Consider the following 19,226-nt stretch of genomic DNA (forward strand, 5'->3'; position numbering starts at 1 on the left):
CTCAATTTCTCCTTTATTTCTGAAGGATATTTTAACTGGGTATCAGATTCTGGGTTGACAACTTTTTCTTTCAGTACCTTTGTGCTACTTCCTTTTGGTTTTAATGGTTTCTGGTGAGAAATTCATTGTCATTCTCCTTTTTTTCCTCCTTAAAGGTAAGTTGTCATTTTTCCTGGCTGCTTTAGTTTTTAGAAGATTACATAATGTTGTGAAGTTCTATAAATTTATCTCGTATAGGATTCTCTTAGCTTCTTAAACCTGTAGATTTATGTCTCTTGCCTGATTTGGGGAATTTTTAACCATTATTTCTTTGGGTACTTTTCCAGCCCTACTTCCTTCTCCTCTCCTGGGACTTCAATGATACAAATGCTGTATCTTCTGTTCTAGCCCAATTAATACCTAAGGCTTTCTTTGTTTTCTTTTTTAGTCTATTTTTTTTTTCTCTGTTGTTCTTATTGGGTGATTTACATTATTCTACCTCCCAGTTCACAGATTTTTTTTTCCATTCTCCCCTCCATTCTGCTACTGATTCCATCCACTGAGCTTTTACTTTGGTTATTATATTTTCAGTTCTGAAGTTTCCATTTGGTTCTTTACATCTTTTATTTTGCTGCCATGACTTTTTATTTCTTTGCTGAAGCTTTCTATTTTTTCATTTGTTTCTAAGAGCTTTGTAATTGCTCTTTGAAGCATTTTAATCATGGCTGCTTTAAAATCTTTGTTGTGTAATCTTAACATCTCAGTCATCTCATGTTGGCATCTGTCTTTTTTTCATTTGGTTTGAGATCTTCTTGGTTCTTGGTATGATAAGAGATTTTTTTTTATTTGAACTTAGAAAATTTCATTTTATGTTCTAAGACCCTTGCTCTTATTTAAGCCTTCTTTTTCATTTATCTTAGTCTAACACTGCTTCAGCGGGAAAGGAGAGCGCCACCTCATCACCATCGGGTGGAAGTAGTAATACGGGTTTCCCACTTGTCCTCCATTGAAACTTGAGGGGAAGAACTCTTTGTTACTGCTGGGGGGGGAGTGGTCATTTGAAATCCCCACATGGTATCCACTAACACTGCAGGGAGGGAAGGTTGTTACTGGCTAATAGTAATGAAAGTCCCAGTTTCTTCCCTGGCTTCTCTGACAACACCCCAGTGGGAGTATTGTGGCACCTTTTTACAGCCTCAGAAGGGTAAAATTCTAGGCTCCCCACTTAGCTTTTGTTGATGTGGGTAGGACCAAAGTTTTTTCTTTGGTATTTTGCTGAGGTAGAATGGCTATCGTCTAAAAGTTTTCTTTTGGGGCGCCTGGGTGGCGCAGTCGGTTCAGCGTCCGACTTCAGCCAGGTCACGATCTCGCGGTCCGTGAGTTCGAGCCCCGCGTCAGGCTCTGGGCTGATGGCTCGGAGCCTGGAGCCTGTTTCCGATTCTGTGTCTCCCTCTCTCTCTGCCCCTCCCCCGTTCATGCTCTGTCTCTCTCTGTCCCAAAAATAAATAAACGTTGAAAAAAAAATTTAAAAAAAAAAAAAATAAAAATAAAAGTTTTCTTTTTTCTAGGCTGCTCCTTTCCTGGTCTTTTTGCCAATAACAGTCTTTTATTAGGGCTTTTTTTTTTTTTTTTTTTTTTTGTCTGCACTTGGTCTGTCTGGCTTGCTAGCATCTTAGCTCCAAGTCTGGGATTTTGTAGCTAAAAGAAAACTCAGAGAATTCACCACCATGTTGTTCCTTGAGTTGTGAGGTCCTAGCTAGTTGCCTTCTTCTCCCCATCTTTCAGAGTCATCTCATGTTTGTTTTATACATAATGCTCAGGATTTTTAGTTGTATTTAGCAGAGGTATAGGGAAAGTATATCCACTTTCTCAGAAACAGAAGTCTTTATATTATTAGTTTTATGATTAGTGGAGCTCTTCTTCATGTAACATCAAAATATGTAAACAAACTGATTTTTTTTCCAAAGTAAAATAAGGAGAAAATTTAAGTAATTCTGTTGTTTCATCCTTAAATACCACCAAAAGCCCAACTACTAAGGTTAATTTGTCCCATTGTCAAAGAATGTCATCCCAATCAATCAGCATAATTATTTATTTTACTAGTGGCCCAGTTTTTCTTCCTGTGCATTTACCAACAGTGTACAGTGGCAAGAGTATTCTGTGCGTGACACAGAAATATATTCTTGATTAAAGGAGAAAGTAGAGAGAAAAGTTTGATCTCTTTTGAGTTTTAAAAAAATCCAGTACTAGAAATAAAAAATAACAGGCATTTACTGGACATCGCCCATATTTAAGGCATGGAAGACACAAAGATTAAAACAAAACAAAACAAAAATTACAAACTATTAAATCAGTAAAATGGAATCAAGTAATTGTGATACAGTGTGATGGGAATACAGAAAAGGCATGAATAATTATGAATACAGATTTTAGTGAAGGAATTCACATAAATAGCACTTAAGCTGGGTTGGGAAGGATTCTTCACTCAATACTCACCACCTGCCTGCTTTACACTAGGCTCCTTGGTGATGGCTGCAGAATGAATGGTATTTTGACAGTGATGGGGAAATGGATGGCATGAGTGGAAGGGTAGGCCTTCTAGTGATAGGGACAATTCAAACCAACACATAAAAATGTGGAGTGCCAAATAAAACTTATTAAAACAACTATAAGCAGTGCTGTTTGAAAACTCATTAAATTTGGAAACACTAAATAATAACAGTGTTATTAGCTAACTTTCAGTCATTCTTTCTATGTGCCAGTTACCATTGCTAAGTGATTTATATGAAGCATTTTATTTAATCCTATCAACCCTATTCAGTGGGTATTATTACCATTAGCCCTCCTTTACAGATGAGGAGACCAAGGCTTAGAAAAATAAGTAACATATCTATAATCATACAGTTAGAAAATAAGGGAGCCAGGATTCAACCTAAAGCAATTTGAATAAAGAGTCTTTATTTAAGCCACTACATAGCAGGCAATAAATTACGGAATTTAGCAAAGCACTTACAAATGCTTACCTTGGGGTTTTCATACACATGAATGTTGTTTTACAGATGTAGATGGCATGCACCTGGGCAAAAAAGTCAGCATCCCCAGAGACATCATGTTGGAAGAATTATCCCACCTCAGTAACCGTGGTGCCAGACTATTTAAGATGCGACAAAGAAGATCTGATAAATACACATTTGAAAATTTCCAGTATGAATCTAAAGCACAAATAAATGTAGGTATAACCTGATCATGTGGTATCTAAATAAATGGGCAGCATTTCTAAGTGTATATGTATCACTAGATTCCCAAACAAGTGTTCTACATATTTATTTGACATATTTTCCCATTGATGCTGTTAGACTTTTTTTTCTCATGATAATAAATAGTTGAGGTGAATAAACAAAAGAAGCATTGTATATGTTATGAGTATCTTTTTAGTTCAGTAGGGACACTGCAAACCTGTAAATTTGGCACTGAAAAGCTGGTCTGCTCACTAAGAGGAGGGAGAGGGAGTGGAGGTTGGTGTAACTAAAAGTTTCCATGGTCTTATCACTGCTAGTTAAATGCTTGGGATGGGAACACTTCCAAAGCACACAGCACTCCACAAAGTAAGTATAAGCATTTTATTGGCTGAGTACATCCTGACACTGAAACGTGCCTGAGGACTACAGACACAGTTGAGCTCCTCTCACTCAAAGCATTTATTCCACATTGTGTAGGGAAGTCTGATTCCTATTAACAACAAACCAAGGTAGACAAATCTTCAGGCAAAAGTTTCCCTCAGCTTAAAGTTAATAAACAAATGAACAAACTAATGACTTAAATTATGTTTTATGTATTATATTAATATTACATTATTCATATATTTATATTATATATTATATTATATATATTTTAAATGTCCTTATGAACACAATATATTCTATGGGGAGATTATAGAGGAAGAAGTTCATAGTAGGAAAACAACTAGTTTTGGGAAAATGGCTTTAAAAATAAAATACCAGTCATGAAGAATCAAAAAGGAATAAAGCATTGGTTCTAAATTTGAAGAAGTAGTGGAGACTACAATAAATACGTTTTATTTCCTAAAGGTTTCTTCCTGTAACTATGGGAAGTCTGTAAGTTTACTTGTGCATTTCAACCCAAACATTTGCCAGCTGCCCCCACTAAGTTGTTTTGAATGGACATCTCACATCTTTACAACAAATAGACTGGTTTCACTGAGATCTTTTATTGTAATTACTAAAATACATTACAGAACTAACATCCACACCCACAAACACTAAAATTTTATTCATCCCTGAAATTTCCATTTCCCTGGTTAACAATAAATGTGAGGGGACTTCTTAAATAAAATAATTTCTTTTTCACATTAATGAGCATCATTTAACATCCATGGATTAAGTCTAGTTATAACTATGAATTTGGTTAGACATCAAATCTTACTGAACTATAATGTTTACATTTGTGAGGGATGATTTTTCACTTGAAGTCATGGATAAATATAATGTTATGTTACCCTATAATTATGTCCAGTATCTACATCCAAAAATGTGGCTAATACAGTGTGAGCCTAAAATAATCCCTATCACAGCTGATGATGTCTAATTATATAATCATATTCTTTCATTAATGACAACAGAGGAGCAGCTTTAAAGAGTAGTATAAAATGAAGTGGCTTAAGGAAATTCTTTGAAAAGTCATCTACAAGTCTAGGCACCTGAATAAATGAATAAATCCAGTTTTCATAACTTATACTTACATCTCTAAGTCCATGCCTTAACTACAATTCTGGAGGAAGGCACAATGAGTTTTTAAATGTCTTTATGAACACAATATATTCTTTCATCACTAGTATCTCAAATTACTGACAACATCCTGTGGCCAAATGTTTTGATTATACATAAAAGGTAAGAATATGCCTTGATAGTTTTTCAGTATTCCTAAAAGGTTGAACATTAAATAAATAAAATAGTCTGTAACAAGCATATTGAAATAAACAATCAAATGCCAATAAGTAACTTAGAGCAATAAACAATAATAACGTATGCAATGAACTAGTATGTCATTGAGTTACATAACCCACTCCAAACTCTGTTGAAATCTACTCTCTCTTTTTTCTAAATGAGGAAAGTAATGTTCAAGGAAGTATATTAATTTGTCTTAAGCAACACTATAATAAATAAGATTGAAATCCAGCTCTCAGAATTTTAGAATTCTTGGCACTGACACCTATCATGGTGTAATTAAAGGAAACTGGGCTGGAAACCAGAAGACCAGGGTTCCGTCCTGGCTGTCCCACAAGCTGTGCAATTTGGAGTCCACTTAAAAGTTTTTTTAGTTTTCCTGGACCTCTTTTTTCATTTAGAAAATAAGAGAATGGACTAAAATGTTCTCTAAAGTGCCTTCTTTAATGATCTGTATTTAATTCTAAAAATGACCTGCATAATAAATCATTGAGGAAGAGAGAGTGAACCACATTATATAATGATATATTTGCTTAATCAAGGCACTAGATTGCAACTTGGAGCAAGCCTTGTTAATATGATGGGAATTTAAAAACAATATTAGGCTCAGGTCTATTTCCATTCATTTATTTATACTTTGGCAAATATTTAGTGAATGTCTACTGTGTTCTAGATACTATGCTGGGAACTCATAGATAAATAAATACAGCCTTTGTGTAGTGAAGAAGAAACAAAGTAATATTGAAAGAAAACAGCTATTACTTATAATCTACTTCTTGAATCATCTTTATATGATTTATATCACATTTTCCTAATTTATTAACTACATTTTCTGGAATGAGCTTTTACTTTTACTGGTTCCCTCAAGCAATAAATATTGTCAAAATGATTATTTAACTCTATATAAATGTCTTATTTTATTATAATCTTTAGGACATCATTAGATGAAAATATAAGCCAACTCCCTGGTAATTTAATGCCATTTGTCTAAATTCTAAGTACCATTTTAAAAATGAAAAAGCTAACGGCAGCTTTGAGCTTACTCTACTGCTAAGAAACCATCAGAATTAAGCCACACAAACCTTATGACATAAATAACAACAGAAAATGTGCTGTCTTGAAAAGAAATGAAAATACACTCCTTGCTACAAAGCCAATTTTGAAACCCTAGTTCATGAATTGATCAAATTCTTACACCAGTAGGCAAAAACTGAAATGGATGAAGAAAACAAGCATTTAAGGAAAAATAAAATAGAAGAATGATTCATGATAATTAAAATTAAGTTCTATAAATCATTATAAAATGATATTGAGGAAAACAATCTCCATTTTATGGTGAAGACTACATATGTTTTTGGTAACTATGGACTTTTTAAAATCCTTAGAAATCTTAAATAATAGTGGGGAAAGGGGAAGTGTACAATAAAAATAATGCTGAAATAAGACCAAACTAAATATACTGAGATTCCTAACATATATTTATTTTGTGCAAAAAAATAACTTCTATGTATTTGGCAAAAATTATAGAAACATGTTTTTTTAAAAAAGACCTTTTATTTCTATTGATATTTCAACAGAAATCATGTAATAGACATTATCCATGTGTTTATAACTTGTATGTTTATGACCCGTAAGATGCTGCTCTAGTTTTACTTTGTTTAGGGTCAACTTAACTGAAATAAAAAGAAACAGATTTTCATTTATCTTTTCAACTTCTCCTGAAGGGAATCACACAGGATGGAACTCTGTAATTTAAGGCTTATATCATAACTAAAGTAAGTTGCTACTCAACTACTATTAGGCTTTCTTTGTATATTTAACGATGACAATAGAGGTACTGGATGTCGCCTGATAATTAATGACTAGCTAGACACAGTTGATTTTCCTGTTCAATAATCCCCAGGAAGAAGTCTTCAAAGAACATCAGTATTATGATTCTTAAATTACCGTAGGTAGAATGGTTTGCAAGTTTAGGTGAAATGTATCTCATGGACAAATTTCAGGTACTTAGAAAAAGAATTCTAGATTCATGATGTTCCTATATTTATCTCAGTTGGCTTTTTATTTATAATTAAAGTTTTGAGAGGTGATGTAGGTTCAGAAGTGAGAAAAGATACCAGTCTAGTCTAGACTTAAATGTCTAACACTTAGATAATTGCTACATTCAAAAAGCTAAATACTGATATTTCTGAGTATAACATTATTCTAGTCTTTAGAAATTGTTCCTTGTTGCCTATGGAATAAAATGTCAACTCTTCTGCTCAGTAATCAAGACACTGTGCTCACCTAATAAACATTATCTCTCCTGTCTTTGCTCCTTTCCACAAGCCAGCTTCCCATTGCCAATATGTGCCCTATTCATTTCCACAGCAGCTTTATCCACGGTGTTGCAGAGAGTAAGGTGAATGTAAAAGGCACCTGGAGAGTGGCTGTGGGTGGGGAAAGCCTGAAAACAAAGATAAAGTTTATTTAAGTACTAAAGTGTAAAATTATTTTTCACCAGATCATCTTAGAAATACATGCAAAAGTGAAAAAGCATTTAAAAATGTTTTCTGCCTCTGTCACATAAAGTCAAAATTGGCTCTTTTATTTGCTATGCTCTTCACTAAATTTTTCTTTCTAAAGTTAAAAAAAATGACTAGGTACTTCTTAGATTGGCTTCTTCTTAAAACACACATATTTCTCCTATCAAATTACAACAATGCTTTATTATAGAGATAATGCCTAGCCTTGCTTCTGAAGACATCACCTATTACAATGTCTTTTTCTCTGTTAAACTGCAAATTAACTGTTTTTAAAGGTGCTATATTAGTGCCATAGAATAAATCCTAAATTATAATAGTAAAACAAATTCACCTAAAACTTAAAAGATGAACATCTCTTTTAAGCATTTTACTTCCTAGAAATCCCAGATTCTTCCTTTTATAAATCTATGCAGCTCCAAGTATATTTTTTATACACAGCTAGAGTTCAAATTTTAGATTAAATTTTTAAACAAGACAAACTAAAGAATATAATTAAATCTCAGTATAAACAAAATAGTAATGTAAGTGTGACTAAGCCAAATCTTTGGCCGGTATGCTCTGTAATATTAGATTTGTAAAGACCTAAAAATGAAATAGATTCACCTTATAGGGGCTTTGTGAATAGTACATTAAATAATTGATACCAAGCCTTAGACACAGTGTCTGGCACATAGTGAGGCTCAATTAATTATTCAAAAAATTATTTTAATGTTTATTTATTTTTGAGAGAGAGAGAGAGACAGAGGGCGAGCAGGGTAGGAGCAGAGAGAGGGAGACGGAGAATCCGAAGCAGGCTCCAGGTTCTAAGTTGTTAGCACAGAGCCCGAGGCCAGGCTCAAACCCATGAATTCAGAGATCATGACCCAAGTGGAAGCCAGATGCTTAACCGACTGAGCCACCCAGGCACCCCTCAATTAATTATTATTAACTGAAGTGTTGTCATATAACGGATCCTAGGTTAGGATCAGTAAAATTTCTCATTCAATAACTTAACCAACTACATATAAATTATTGAAGCCCCAAGAAACAAGAAAGTGGCACTGTATTTAAGTTTTAAATATACAAATGGAGTCTTGCACATACGGTATCTCCTATTAGTGTGTCCAACATTTTTGAGTTTTCAGCAGAGTTTACTTTTGATCAAATACAGCACAACATTGCCATGCAGAACGGGAAACTGGATGGAAGCAACTTGGAAGGTGGCTCACAACAAGCCCCATTTACTCCTCCCAACACCCCGGATCCACGAAGTCCCCCAAATCCAGAAAACATTGCACCAGGTAACTGTCCCCTTACAGACAATAAATAAAATAAATAGAATAAAATTGGTGTGTACTTAAATATATGACTCAGGTCATTTGGACCCTTTAATGAATGGTATCTAAATGACATGGCTTTGGTTATCATGTCTATTTTGTGGTTAAGTTCAATATGAACATAAAGATTTAGTTCTAAGAAGTCATATAAAACATTTCCTATGTTCTTTCAGAAGTTTCGTTGTATTTGTTGGCAATCATCTGTTATATTAAAAATTGAATCACTTGTCATGATATTGACATTCTATTTGTATAGGACTATAGTTTATCAAGTGCTATGATATATATTGTCTTCTTTAATTTCAAAATAACTCTGACACATTCATTACAATCCTCATTGTACAAATTAAGAAACTGAGGTTATGAATGGCTATAAGCTCATATTGACTGATCAAGAATTAAATCCAGACACCAAATTTACAGATGCCTTCTGTAAGGTGACCTTGTGGAGATTGCTTTTATTATTCTCTGCTTTCTTAGAAGACTTTAAATGCAATTCTTTAAGATTGCATATTTGTTTAATATCTGAAAAGAGAACCAAATCCTTATCCAGTCAGTGTATGTTATTTAGAAATTCTGTTAGATTTTGAAATACTAAATCTATCACAAAAACTATCTATTTAGACAACATTTTTTCAAAATAATTGATGGCAAGTACCTTCAAGTATTTCCTCAAGAGAATGTATAGATTTTTTAAAGGTTCAAATACTTTTATCTTGAAATTAGCAATACTTATGTCATTTTTTTTAAATTTTTTTTTTCAACGTTTATTTATTTTGGGGACAGAGAGAGACAGAGCATGAACGGGGGAGGGGCAGAGAGAGAGGGAGACACAGAATCGGAAACAGGCTCCAGGCTCTGAGCCATTAGCCCAGAGCCAGACGCGGGGCTCGAACTCACGGACCACGAGATCGTGACCTGGCTGAAGTCGGACGCTTAGCCGACTGCGCCACCCAGGCGCCCCTGTCATATTTTTATAAACAGTAAATTTAGGAAAAGTAATTCTAGAATTCTCCTCAAACAACAGCAATAGTTTTTGAAAATATGTAAGTAAAGCAACTGTATCATATTTAATCTTACTTAAAAGTAAATTGAATGCCAGTCATTGATGACCTTAGATTTATTGACACTCTTATTGAACACCACAATGAGAAAAAGTATTGATAGATACAATAATATAACACTGAAGGAGACCAAATACACAATTAGAATGCATAGAATTCTGAAGTAAAGCATCGTGATAAAGTTCTTAGTTTTCCAGTAGCCTTTTTCATGGTAGGAAAGCAGGTAACAGATTTACATATACAGCATTAAGCACACAGGAGAAAAACAAGCTTCAGAATCGGACAGACCTGGGTTCAGCCTCCTAGCTCTTTCCATCCCCGCCTATTTTAAGATTGTGCTGGGAAATAAAGTAAATCTCTTTGAATCTCAGTTCCCTCAATCTGTAAAATAAGGAAAACAAATCTCACTGCACAGGGCTGTGAGAATTAAGTTTGATAAGTATAGTCCCAAACATATAATAAAGTATGCTAGTCCTCCTTTTCCACAGGAATATGCCTGAGACCCCAGCGGGTTCCTGAAACTGTGGACAGTAGTGAATTCTATGTATACAATGTTTTTTATCTATACGTACATACTTACTATAAAGTTGAATTTATAAATTAGGCACAGTAAGAGATTAACAACAACAATAATAAAGTAGAACAATTAGAACAATATACTATAATGAAACATATGTGAATGTGGTCTCCATCTCTCTTTCAAAATATCTTATTATTCTGTACTCTCCTGTCTTCTTGTGATGATGTGAGATAATAAAATGTTGCATGGGGAGGTGTAGTGAGGTGAGTGAAGCAGGCCTTGTGTTAGGCTACTATTGACTTTCTAACCACGTATCAGAAGGAGGAGCACCCGCTTGGGGACAGGACAGGACCATGATTACTGCCTTTAACTGACACCGCAGAAAGTGAAACAAAGGATAAGTGGGGTACCATTGTACTTAGCTAAAGTTAATCCTTTCCTTATCAACTTTATATCCTTAAAACATAATAGAATACATACATATTATTTTAGCTCCAACCACCATGTGGTAACTACTTGCCTTCTAATGTTTGGAGTGTTTTTTTGTTTATTTTTTTAAATAGCAAAGAGAAGACATATAGAAAGGCTTATGTTGGTTCAATCCAGTACTCTCAGCACGAAGTTAGAACTTTTATTATGTGGTCATCTTTATAAACTATGTAATTACAAAGGGAATAAAAAAAAATTCATCTCTACCCTCAAGGAATTCATGCATAGGGAGACAGGAAAAAGTTCACATTATATTTGTGGTCTCACTTTGCCTCTGCATATATAATTCAATATCATATATGCATTTTATTTATTTCAAAATAAATGAAATATATATATGAATATATAAATATAAATAAATATAAAGAGAAAGTTTAAAAGTATAAACTCATGGAGCTCTTTAAATCTATATATCCAATTATTAAATATTAGGAAATGTCTATGTAACACAGACTAAGAAAAGGAGGATTTTGGAGGTTATCAGATAGTTTGTCCTGAAGCAAGAGTAATGGATCCTTCCTCCTTGGTTGATAATTGAGGAAGCAAACTTCAGTTTATCCTAATTTAGCAAAAAAATTTATTAGTTAACATGCCATGTATTTAAAATCTAACTTTTCTCAAACATGAATCAATAAGAGTATTACAGTGCCATAATACTGCAGGAATTAAGTTCCTTTGAACTGAAATGTTATCTTAAAGACATTATTTTAAAATCAAACAAGAGGGGCGCCTGGGTGGCGCAGTCGGTTGAGCGTCCGACTTCAGCCAGGTCACGATCTCGCGGTCCGGGAGTTTGAGCCCCGCGTCGGGCTCTGGGCTGATGGCTCGGAGCCTGGAGACTGTTTCCGATTCTGTGTCTCCCTCTCTCTCTGCCCCTCCCCCGTTCATGCTCTGTCTCTCTCTGTCCCAAAAATAAATAAACGTTGAAAAAAAAAATTAAAAAAAAAAAATCAAACAAGAAATTTTATCATGTAGCATTGCTGAAATGTAATGTATTTGAGAACTTAAACATATGCAAATTCTTTCCTATAAATCAGCACATCAGAAAAGAGTTATTAGTTAATTCTATTTATAAAAAGAAATTGGGAAACTTGGAATATTAAAAAAATGTGAAAAGATTAGACCCCTTGTCATCCCTCAATGTAACAAAGGTTATAAAACCTTTAAAATTATTATAAACATGATGTAGAAGCTTCAAAAGTATCCTGAGCAAAGTTGGTTAGGAATAAAATACACTAGAATGTATACTAGAATTATAGTTATGTGATCATTATGTTTATTGGTGGAAAAATACTGAGACAAAATACACACAGATAAAATAACTGTATTGGGGTAGTGGGATTTCAAGGAATTTTTAAAAATATAAAATTCTAAAATTTCCAGTTTCTAGATGGCTGACATTTGATCACTTTTAGGAAAGGAAGAGGACATTAAAATGTAATAGTTATGATAATGGAGTTATGTTTACAATACAAATGCAAAATGCCAGGAAAGTAACTCTCCTTTTCTGAGGGAGACAGGAAAGGCTAGATAGAAGAGGTAACTTCAAGCTAAGGCTTAAAATAGGAATTTGTAGGTGGCAAGAATTAGAAAAACATTCCAGGCACAGGGAACTAATGGAACAAGTAGGGAATCATATGGGGACACAACAAGCTTCAGGTAGAGTGGACCCAAGTTCTGAGGCATTAAAGGGACAAGAGAATGGCAGGACATTACCCTGGATGGGGCTAGGGCCACATGTGCAATGCTAAGTAATTTAGACTTTTGTCATGGGGAGCCATCTTAGCACCCTGAGAAAGGGAAGTCAGTGACAGGATCAGGTTTTCCAGTTAGAAAGGTCAGTCAGGCAGCAGTGTGGGACATGGGGGAAGGGTTGGGATCTAAAGGATTAGTATGAAGGCTATTGTGAAAGCCCAGGCAAGAGATGGTCAAGGCTTAAACCAAGGCAGTGGTAACAAAAATGAAGAAGATAGAGGGAAGTTTCTAGAGCAAGGTTTCCCAATGTTCTTTTTGCAAATCCCTTCCCTAAGACTTGTAAGCCATACTTGAGACTTACCGAAATCAAATCTCTGGAGGGAAGAGCCCACTATCCACATTTTAAATATGTGCCCAAAGTTATTCAGCAACAAAGTTTAAGAGCCACTATTTTAGAAGTCCTTAAAAAACACAGATGGTAATACTTAGAGATTTGTTGTGGGAATGAGGGAAAGTTTAGCATAATGCTTCTGTCTTGGGCATCTGAAGGTAGTGATAGCATTAAGGTAACCAGTATAGAAGAAGAAGCTAAATATATTAGAAATAGGCACACATAGGTCTAGACAGGTTATAAAGGATGGCAGGGGAATATTTGTTTGGACAAATGTAATGGGTGGTTGAACAGAAACTCTTGGGGATTTAAAAATGTGCAATCATCAATATGTAGGCTACAAAGCCATGAATATAAATGGAATTTTTTTAGGCAGCATATATAATATAAGAAAAGAGCTTTGAGTAACTAAGTGGCAAGCAGAAAAAAAGATTATTAGAAGAGATTATCATGAGATACTGGAGGCAATCAGAAGAAAATTAATAGTGCAAACAAATAACTGCAAGATTTGTTGGAGGAGATAAACTCTTTAGTGTAACGAAAGGATAGGTGTGATTTGACAGAAGAAAATAGAAAACATTTTAGAGAAGAGAATCAGAGAAACTTAAAAAAGTAAGAGTGACCAAATGGTAAAGGGTTTTGACAGTGGAAAAGAGAATTATGCAAACGACACAATGAGGTAGTATGGTAGTGTAGATGGAGAGTACACAGCTGCCTTTGAATAACTTGAAGAATGTCACTTGATGCATGTGAACATGATTTAAAGTTTATGCCAGAAATTCGTGTGATTTTTAAACGGCACTTAAAAAAATTTCCAGCTCCCGCGAGAAGTTGAGGAAGTGAGACCAGAAGCAGAAAAGTTACCTAAGAAATCTTGAGGAACAAAGTAATCATGGGATGGACTCCTCAGGGAATAAGATCAGGGTCTGACTAAGACAGTGAAAACAAATTACTTCACCGTTCTGAAGCTTAAACGGTTTGCAGATCACTCAGCGATTTAAGATAGACAAGACCTAAGTATTACCTCTAATGAATCAGCTCCCAGAGGAGGGAGGTTTTATCTTCATGGCTATTTCTTGAACCACAGTAGGCACTCAATATATATAATTTTAACTTAATTCATTCACTGTGGTAACTAAAGCCTACTATAAATTAATGTAAGGGAAACAACTTTTTAAAATTAAATGAATAGTTTCATTGAACAAATACATACTAAAGATAATCAAGAAAGAAATAACTGTATGATTTGGTATAATTAAATGTTGACAAAAGTGGTTTCTTCTGAAAATTCCACAAATTTAAAGGGGTTAAAAATGTCTTACAGTTTCAGACTGTTGTCTGAGAGATCATAAAAAGGACGCATTCTTCGTAAATTCACCCCCGCTTGAAAAATTAAACATGGTAAAATGTTAGGTGGAGTTCTGTAATCCTAGGCACTCTGTGTTTATTTATTCTTGCTATATTTTTCCAAAGGATATTCTGGACCACTGAAGGAAATTCCTCCTGAAAAGTTCAACACCACGGCTGTCCCTAAGTACTATCAGTCTCCCTGGGAACAAGCCATTAGCGGTGATCCGGAGCTTTTAGAGGCTTTATACCCTAAATTTTTCAAGCCTGAAGGAAAGGCAGAACTGCCTGATTACAGGAGCTTTAACAGGTAATCCAATTATCCTGGGTGACGCTGTTGGCGTGTAACACCAAGGCTTTTATATCATGGTATGGAGAACTGAATTTTCTGGTAGAAAAAGAAATTTTCTTTTAAGAAGAGACTCAAAATGGCAATATAGGGGAACTCCTAAGCCTAGGCAAGGACTCATTTTTGCAATATTATTAATATGGCAAATCTTGGTTTTTTAGTATAAAAATGAAGGCAGTGATTCAGAAACTATCACTGTTACAACATCAAGATTATTTCCCACATTATAGAATGTTTTTAAAAAATTTTTATTAACATAATTTTATTAAAAAGTTTTTCCAAAAACTAATAATGTCTCATTCAAAGGTTGATATTAGTGTTTATGTGTTGTTTCAAATGACAATGCTATTCAAGAATTTCAGAAATTACATATAGGACAATGAGAACTACTGTGTAACTCTAGGTCCCAATTTACATTTTTTAAACCAGATTAAAGGTAACTTAAGGATTTGTGGTTCAAGACTCCAGCACATGGATAAACCAAAATTTATGCTACCAAAATTATTGCCAAATAATATCTGCATGATAGTATTCACAATGGATATTTATTTCTCCCTGCTATCCAATTTTAATAATTCCCATGGCTATTTTAGATATATTTTTAATGGTCTTATAATCCATTCTTTGATCATTTGATTTTTGTCTAAAAATTTTTTTTAACGTTTATTTATTTTTGAGAGAGACAGATACAGAATGTGACGGGGGAGGGGCAGAGAGAGAGGGAGACACAGAATCTGAAGCAGGCTCCAGGCTCTGAGCTGTCAGCACAGAGCCACACGCTGGGCTTGAACTCACAAACCGTGAGATCATGACCCGAGCGGAAGTCGGACACTTAATCGACTGAGCGTGCCCCTGATTTTCATTTAAGAGTAAAATATCTCCAGTATGCTGTTTTGGACCCACAGAAAAGTAGAACCAATTAATAGACTGCTTAATGACGATTCATTTGAAAATTAATAAATTAAGGAGTAACTTTTTTATTTACAAAAGAATACCACAAAGCCTGCATTTAATTAGTGACCTTCCTCAGTACTTATAAATTATACTTAGTTTTCACACACTACTATAATAGTGGTGTTAATATTATGCCTATTATTAGTAATAGATCTCCTAGGATTACACCTAACATTAGCATTATTACTACTATTACTATTATTACCATTATTAATACTCATTAGCATTACTAGTAATACTAATAGTATTATATATGTTACTAATAGTAGTTAGCATATTTCTGTTGCATAAATGAGGTATACCATAGAATTTAAGGAGGGATTGAGATGTATCAAGGAAAGGAGATTGGAGGCCCTTTCTAATCAATGATATAACTTTTTTCCAAAATGGGAAGGTAGAAAATTATAAAAAGTAAAACACTAAGGGAAAATGGAAAATAATGAAATAATTGAGGCTTGTTTTTGAGATTAGTGCTTTAGAGATGCTGTGTGACTTCTGGTGTATTTTGTGGCTTTACCACCCCATGCCTGCTGAACAGTTTGTTTTCCAGTTTTACAAACACACTGGTACATTTGGGCTGGCTATAAACAGATGCTTACTGATTGTATAAATACCAAGTGAGTGCTATTTCAGTGAACACAATACCATCCAATTAGGAACTGTAGTTTCCTGTGTTAAATCAAGGCTTTTGTAAATGTAACATTGTGTGTGTGCATGTGTGTGTGTGTGTGTGAGAGAGAGAGAGAGAGAGAGAGAGAGAGAGAGAACCTCTTAATATTTCTCCTTTACTTGAGAAAATTTTATTTTGTTATATATACATCAATATAGAAATAAAAACTTTACAGCTTAATGTTAATATTACTGTATTCTTAGATTCTTTTATGAGCATAATTTGATATAAGTAAATGTGCATCTACATCATTTTAATGTGTACAAATGTCATTTCATACACATATGCCAATATTATTTAGTCACTTTCCCTGATTTTATGAGATAGCAAATAAGTAATGATAATTTTTTTTTTAATTTTAGCATGGTTGATACACAGTGTTATGTGAATTCCACATGTACAACATAGTGATTCAACAACTCTATACATTATTCTATGCTCACCACAAGTATAGCTACCATCTGTCACCATGCAATGCTATTATAATACCATTGACTATATTCCCTATGCTGTACTTTTATTCACATGGCATTCATTACATAAACTGGAAGCCTGTATCTCCCACTCTCCTTCACCCATTTTGCGCATGCTCCCAACCTCCCTCCTCTCTGGCAACCATCAGTTTGCTCTCTGTATTTATATGTCTGATTCTGCTTTTTGTTTGTTTGTTTATTCATTTGTTTTGTTTTTTTTTAGATTCCAGATATAAGTGAATTTTCTCTGATTTATTTAACTTAGCACGATACCCTTTAGCACATTCATGTTGTTGCAAATGACAAGATCTCATCCTTTTTATGACCGAGTAGTATTCCTTTGTGTATATTTTATTCCACATCTTCTTTATTCATTCATCTATTGAGGGACACTTGGGCTACTTCTATATCTTGGCTGTTGTAAATAATGCTGCAATATTCTTAGATTCTTTATTACTGTCAAATAATAGATGAAACAAAATAGGATGATACGTAGGCAATCCCTAACCGGTAGCTTTAAGATTCTTTTTGTCCTTAAAGTATATGTAACTTGCTACACAAGTTTAAGGTCTTGTCTATTTCACACATTGCTTGAAAAGCCTACTTAAGAAACAAACAACATAATCATGATCTTTGTCTTAAATGTTTGCTAAATAAATGAGTATAAAAAGTTACATAGGTAGGAAGTGGAAATCTATTTCCAGCTATGGAAGACTAGTTTATATTAGAAAAACTTCATAAAAATAAGTAGAAAAGCTAGTTATTATAAAGTGATTAAAAAGCTACCAAGAGGGGAGCCTGGGTGGCTCAGTCCGTTGGGCGTCTGACTTCGGCTCAGGTCACCATCTCACAGTTCATGGGTTTGAGCCCCATGTCAGACTCTGTGCTGACAGCTCAGAGCCTGGAGCCTGCTTTGGATTCTGTGTCTCCTTCTCTCTCTGTCCCTCCCCTGCTCGCGCTCTGCCTCTCTCTCTCAAAAATAAATAAACATTAAAACAACAACAAAAAAAAGCGCTACCAATGAAGTAAGGACTTGAAGGCCAAAATCCTAGATATGAGGGACATTTAGAGATATAAACCCAACATTTGGTACCACTTTTCCTCTTAAGGCATTTGCTGATTTATTGGCAACAACTAAGAAGAAGCAGAAATAGTGAGCAAACCTTTATCAGTCTTGAATCTGGGAAGGCCAAAAACAGGAATATAGGGTCTGCTAGGGGGAGAGGCCTAGCAGATATAAGATATATATCCTATCCTAGATTGGATAAAAATCAATTCCTTTATGTCAAACTGCCTGCCATGGACAAAAGTAAATCATCTCTGGAGGGAAGAGAACACCATTCCAAGACTCAAATTATTTCTACAATTTTTGTACACATGCTTATCAGTCAATTAAAATTACTATGAGACATAGTATGAGACAAGCATACTATGAGACAAGACAAAATGACTAAAAATAAAGAGAAAAATAATAAACAAAAGAAACAGACACACAAAAGATCCAATTATTGGAATGTTGGATACTCTAAAATAATTGTGAATAATATGTTCAAGAAAATAGATAACAAGACAAAGAATATCAGCAGACTGGAAATGTTTTTAAAAAGAGAATCAAATGGAAATTCTACAAAAGTGAAAATATACAGACATAACTTGGAGATATTGTGGGTTCAGTTCTAGAGCACTGTTAATAAAGCAAATTATCACAATAAAGCGAGTCAAATGAATTTTTTGTTTTCCCAGTGCATATAAAATTATATTTACACTATACTATGAAATATTAAGCATGCAATAGCATTATGTGTAAAACAACATGTACTACCTTAATTAAAATATACTTTATTGATAAAAAATGCTAACCATCATCTGAGGTTTCAGCAAGTCGTAATCACTGATCACAGATCACCACAAGTTTAATAATTATGAAAAGTTCGAAATATTGTGAGAATTATCAAAATGTGACACAGAAATATGAAATGAACAAATGCTGTTGGAAAAATACACTTTCTTGACACAGGGTTGGCACAAACCTCTAATTTGTAAAAATTCAATATTTGCAAAGCTCAGTAAAATGAAGCAAAATAAAATGAAGTATTCATATAATAACTGAAATGAGGAAGTCAAAGGACTGGGGTGCCTGAGTGGCTTAGTCAGTTAAGCGCCCAACTCTTGATTTCAGCGCAGGTCATGATATCAGAGTCATGAGATTGAGCCCTGAATCAGGCTCTGTGCTGAGCTCATAGCTTAAGATTGTCTCTTTCTCTCTCTCTCTCTCTCTCTCTCTCTCTCTCTCTTCCTCCCTCTGCCCCATATAAAAGTTATAGGAAATACAAAGAACAGACAAACATGTTAAAAATACCAAGGGAATATAATCAGTAAAATTCAGACTGTGGGAAACTCTATGGGACAAATGATCCAGTATTTTCAATAAATAAATGCAAGGAAGAGATTAAAGGAAAATCCATATGTAAAAATGATTTAAAAGACATT

At 34.3% G+C, this 19,226-nt stretch overlaps 1 protein-coding gene across 1 annotated transcript in view; it reads left to right on the forward strand.

The window, feature by feature from the left end:
• Nucleotides 1-19,226, forward strand: part of MYOZ2 (myozenin 2) — a 41,052-nt gene that overhangs the window by 12,501 nt on the left and 9,325 nt on the right. Inside the window, exons 2-4 of the mRNA XM_047090461.1 lie at nucleotides 3,039-3,208; nucleotides 8,619-8,748; nucleotides 14,417-14,600. Of these exons, the coding sequence (XP_046946417.1) occupies nucleotides 3,039-3,208; nucleotides 8,619-8,748; nucleotides 14,417-14,600 (484 nt within the window). The remainder of the gene's footprint in view (nucleotides 1-3,038; nucleotides 3,209-8,618; nucleotides 8,749-14,416; nucleotides 14,601-19,226) is intronic.

This window comes from Lynx rufus, unplaced genomic scaffold, assembly GCF_022079265.1.
Source record: "Lynx rufus isolate CCGP_SWC_20201006 ecotype Redwood Valley unplaced genomic scaffold, mLynRuf1.p SCAF_3, whole genome shotgun sequence".
NCBI lineage: Eukaryota > Metazoa > Chordata > Mammalia > Carnivora > Felidae > Lynx > Lynx rufus.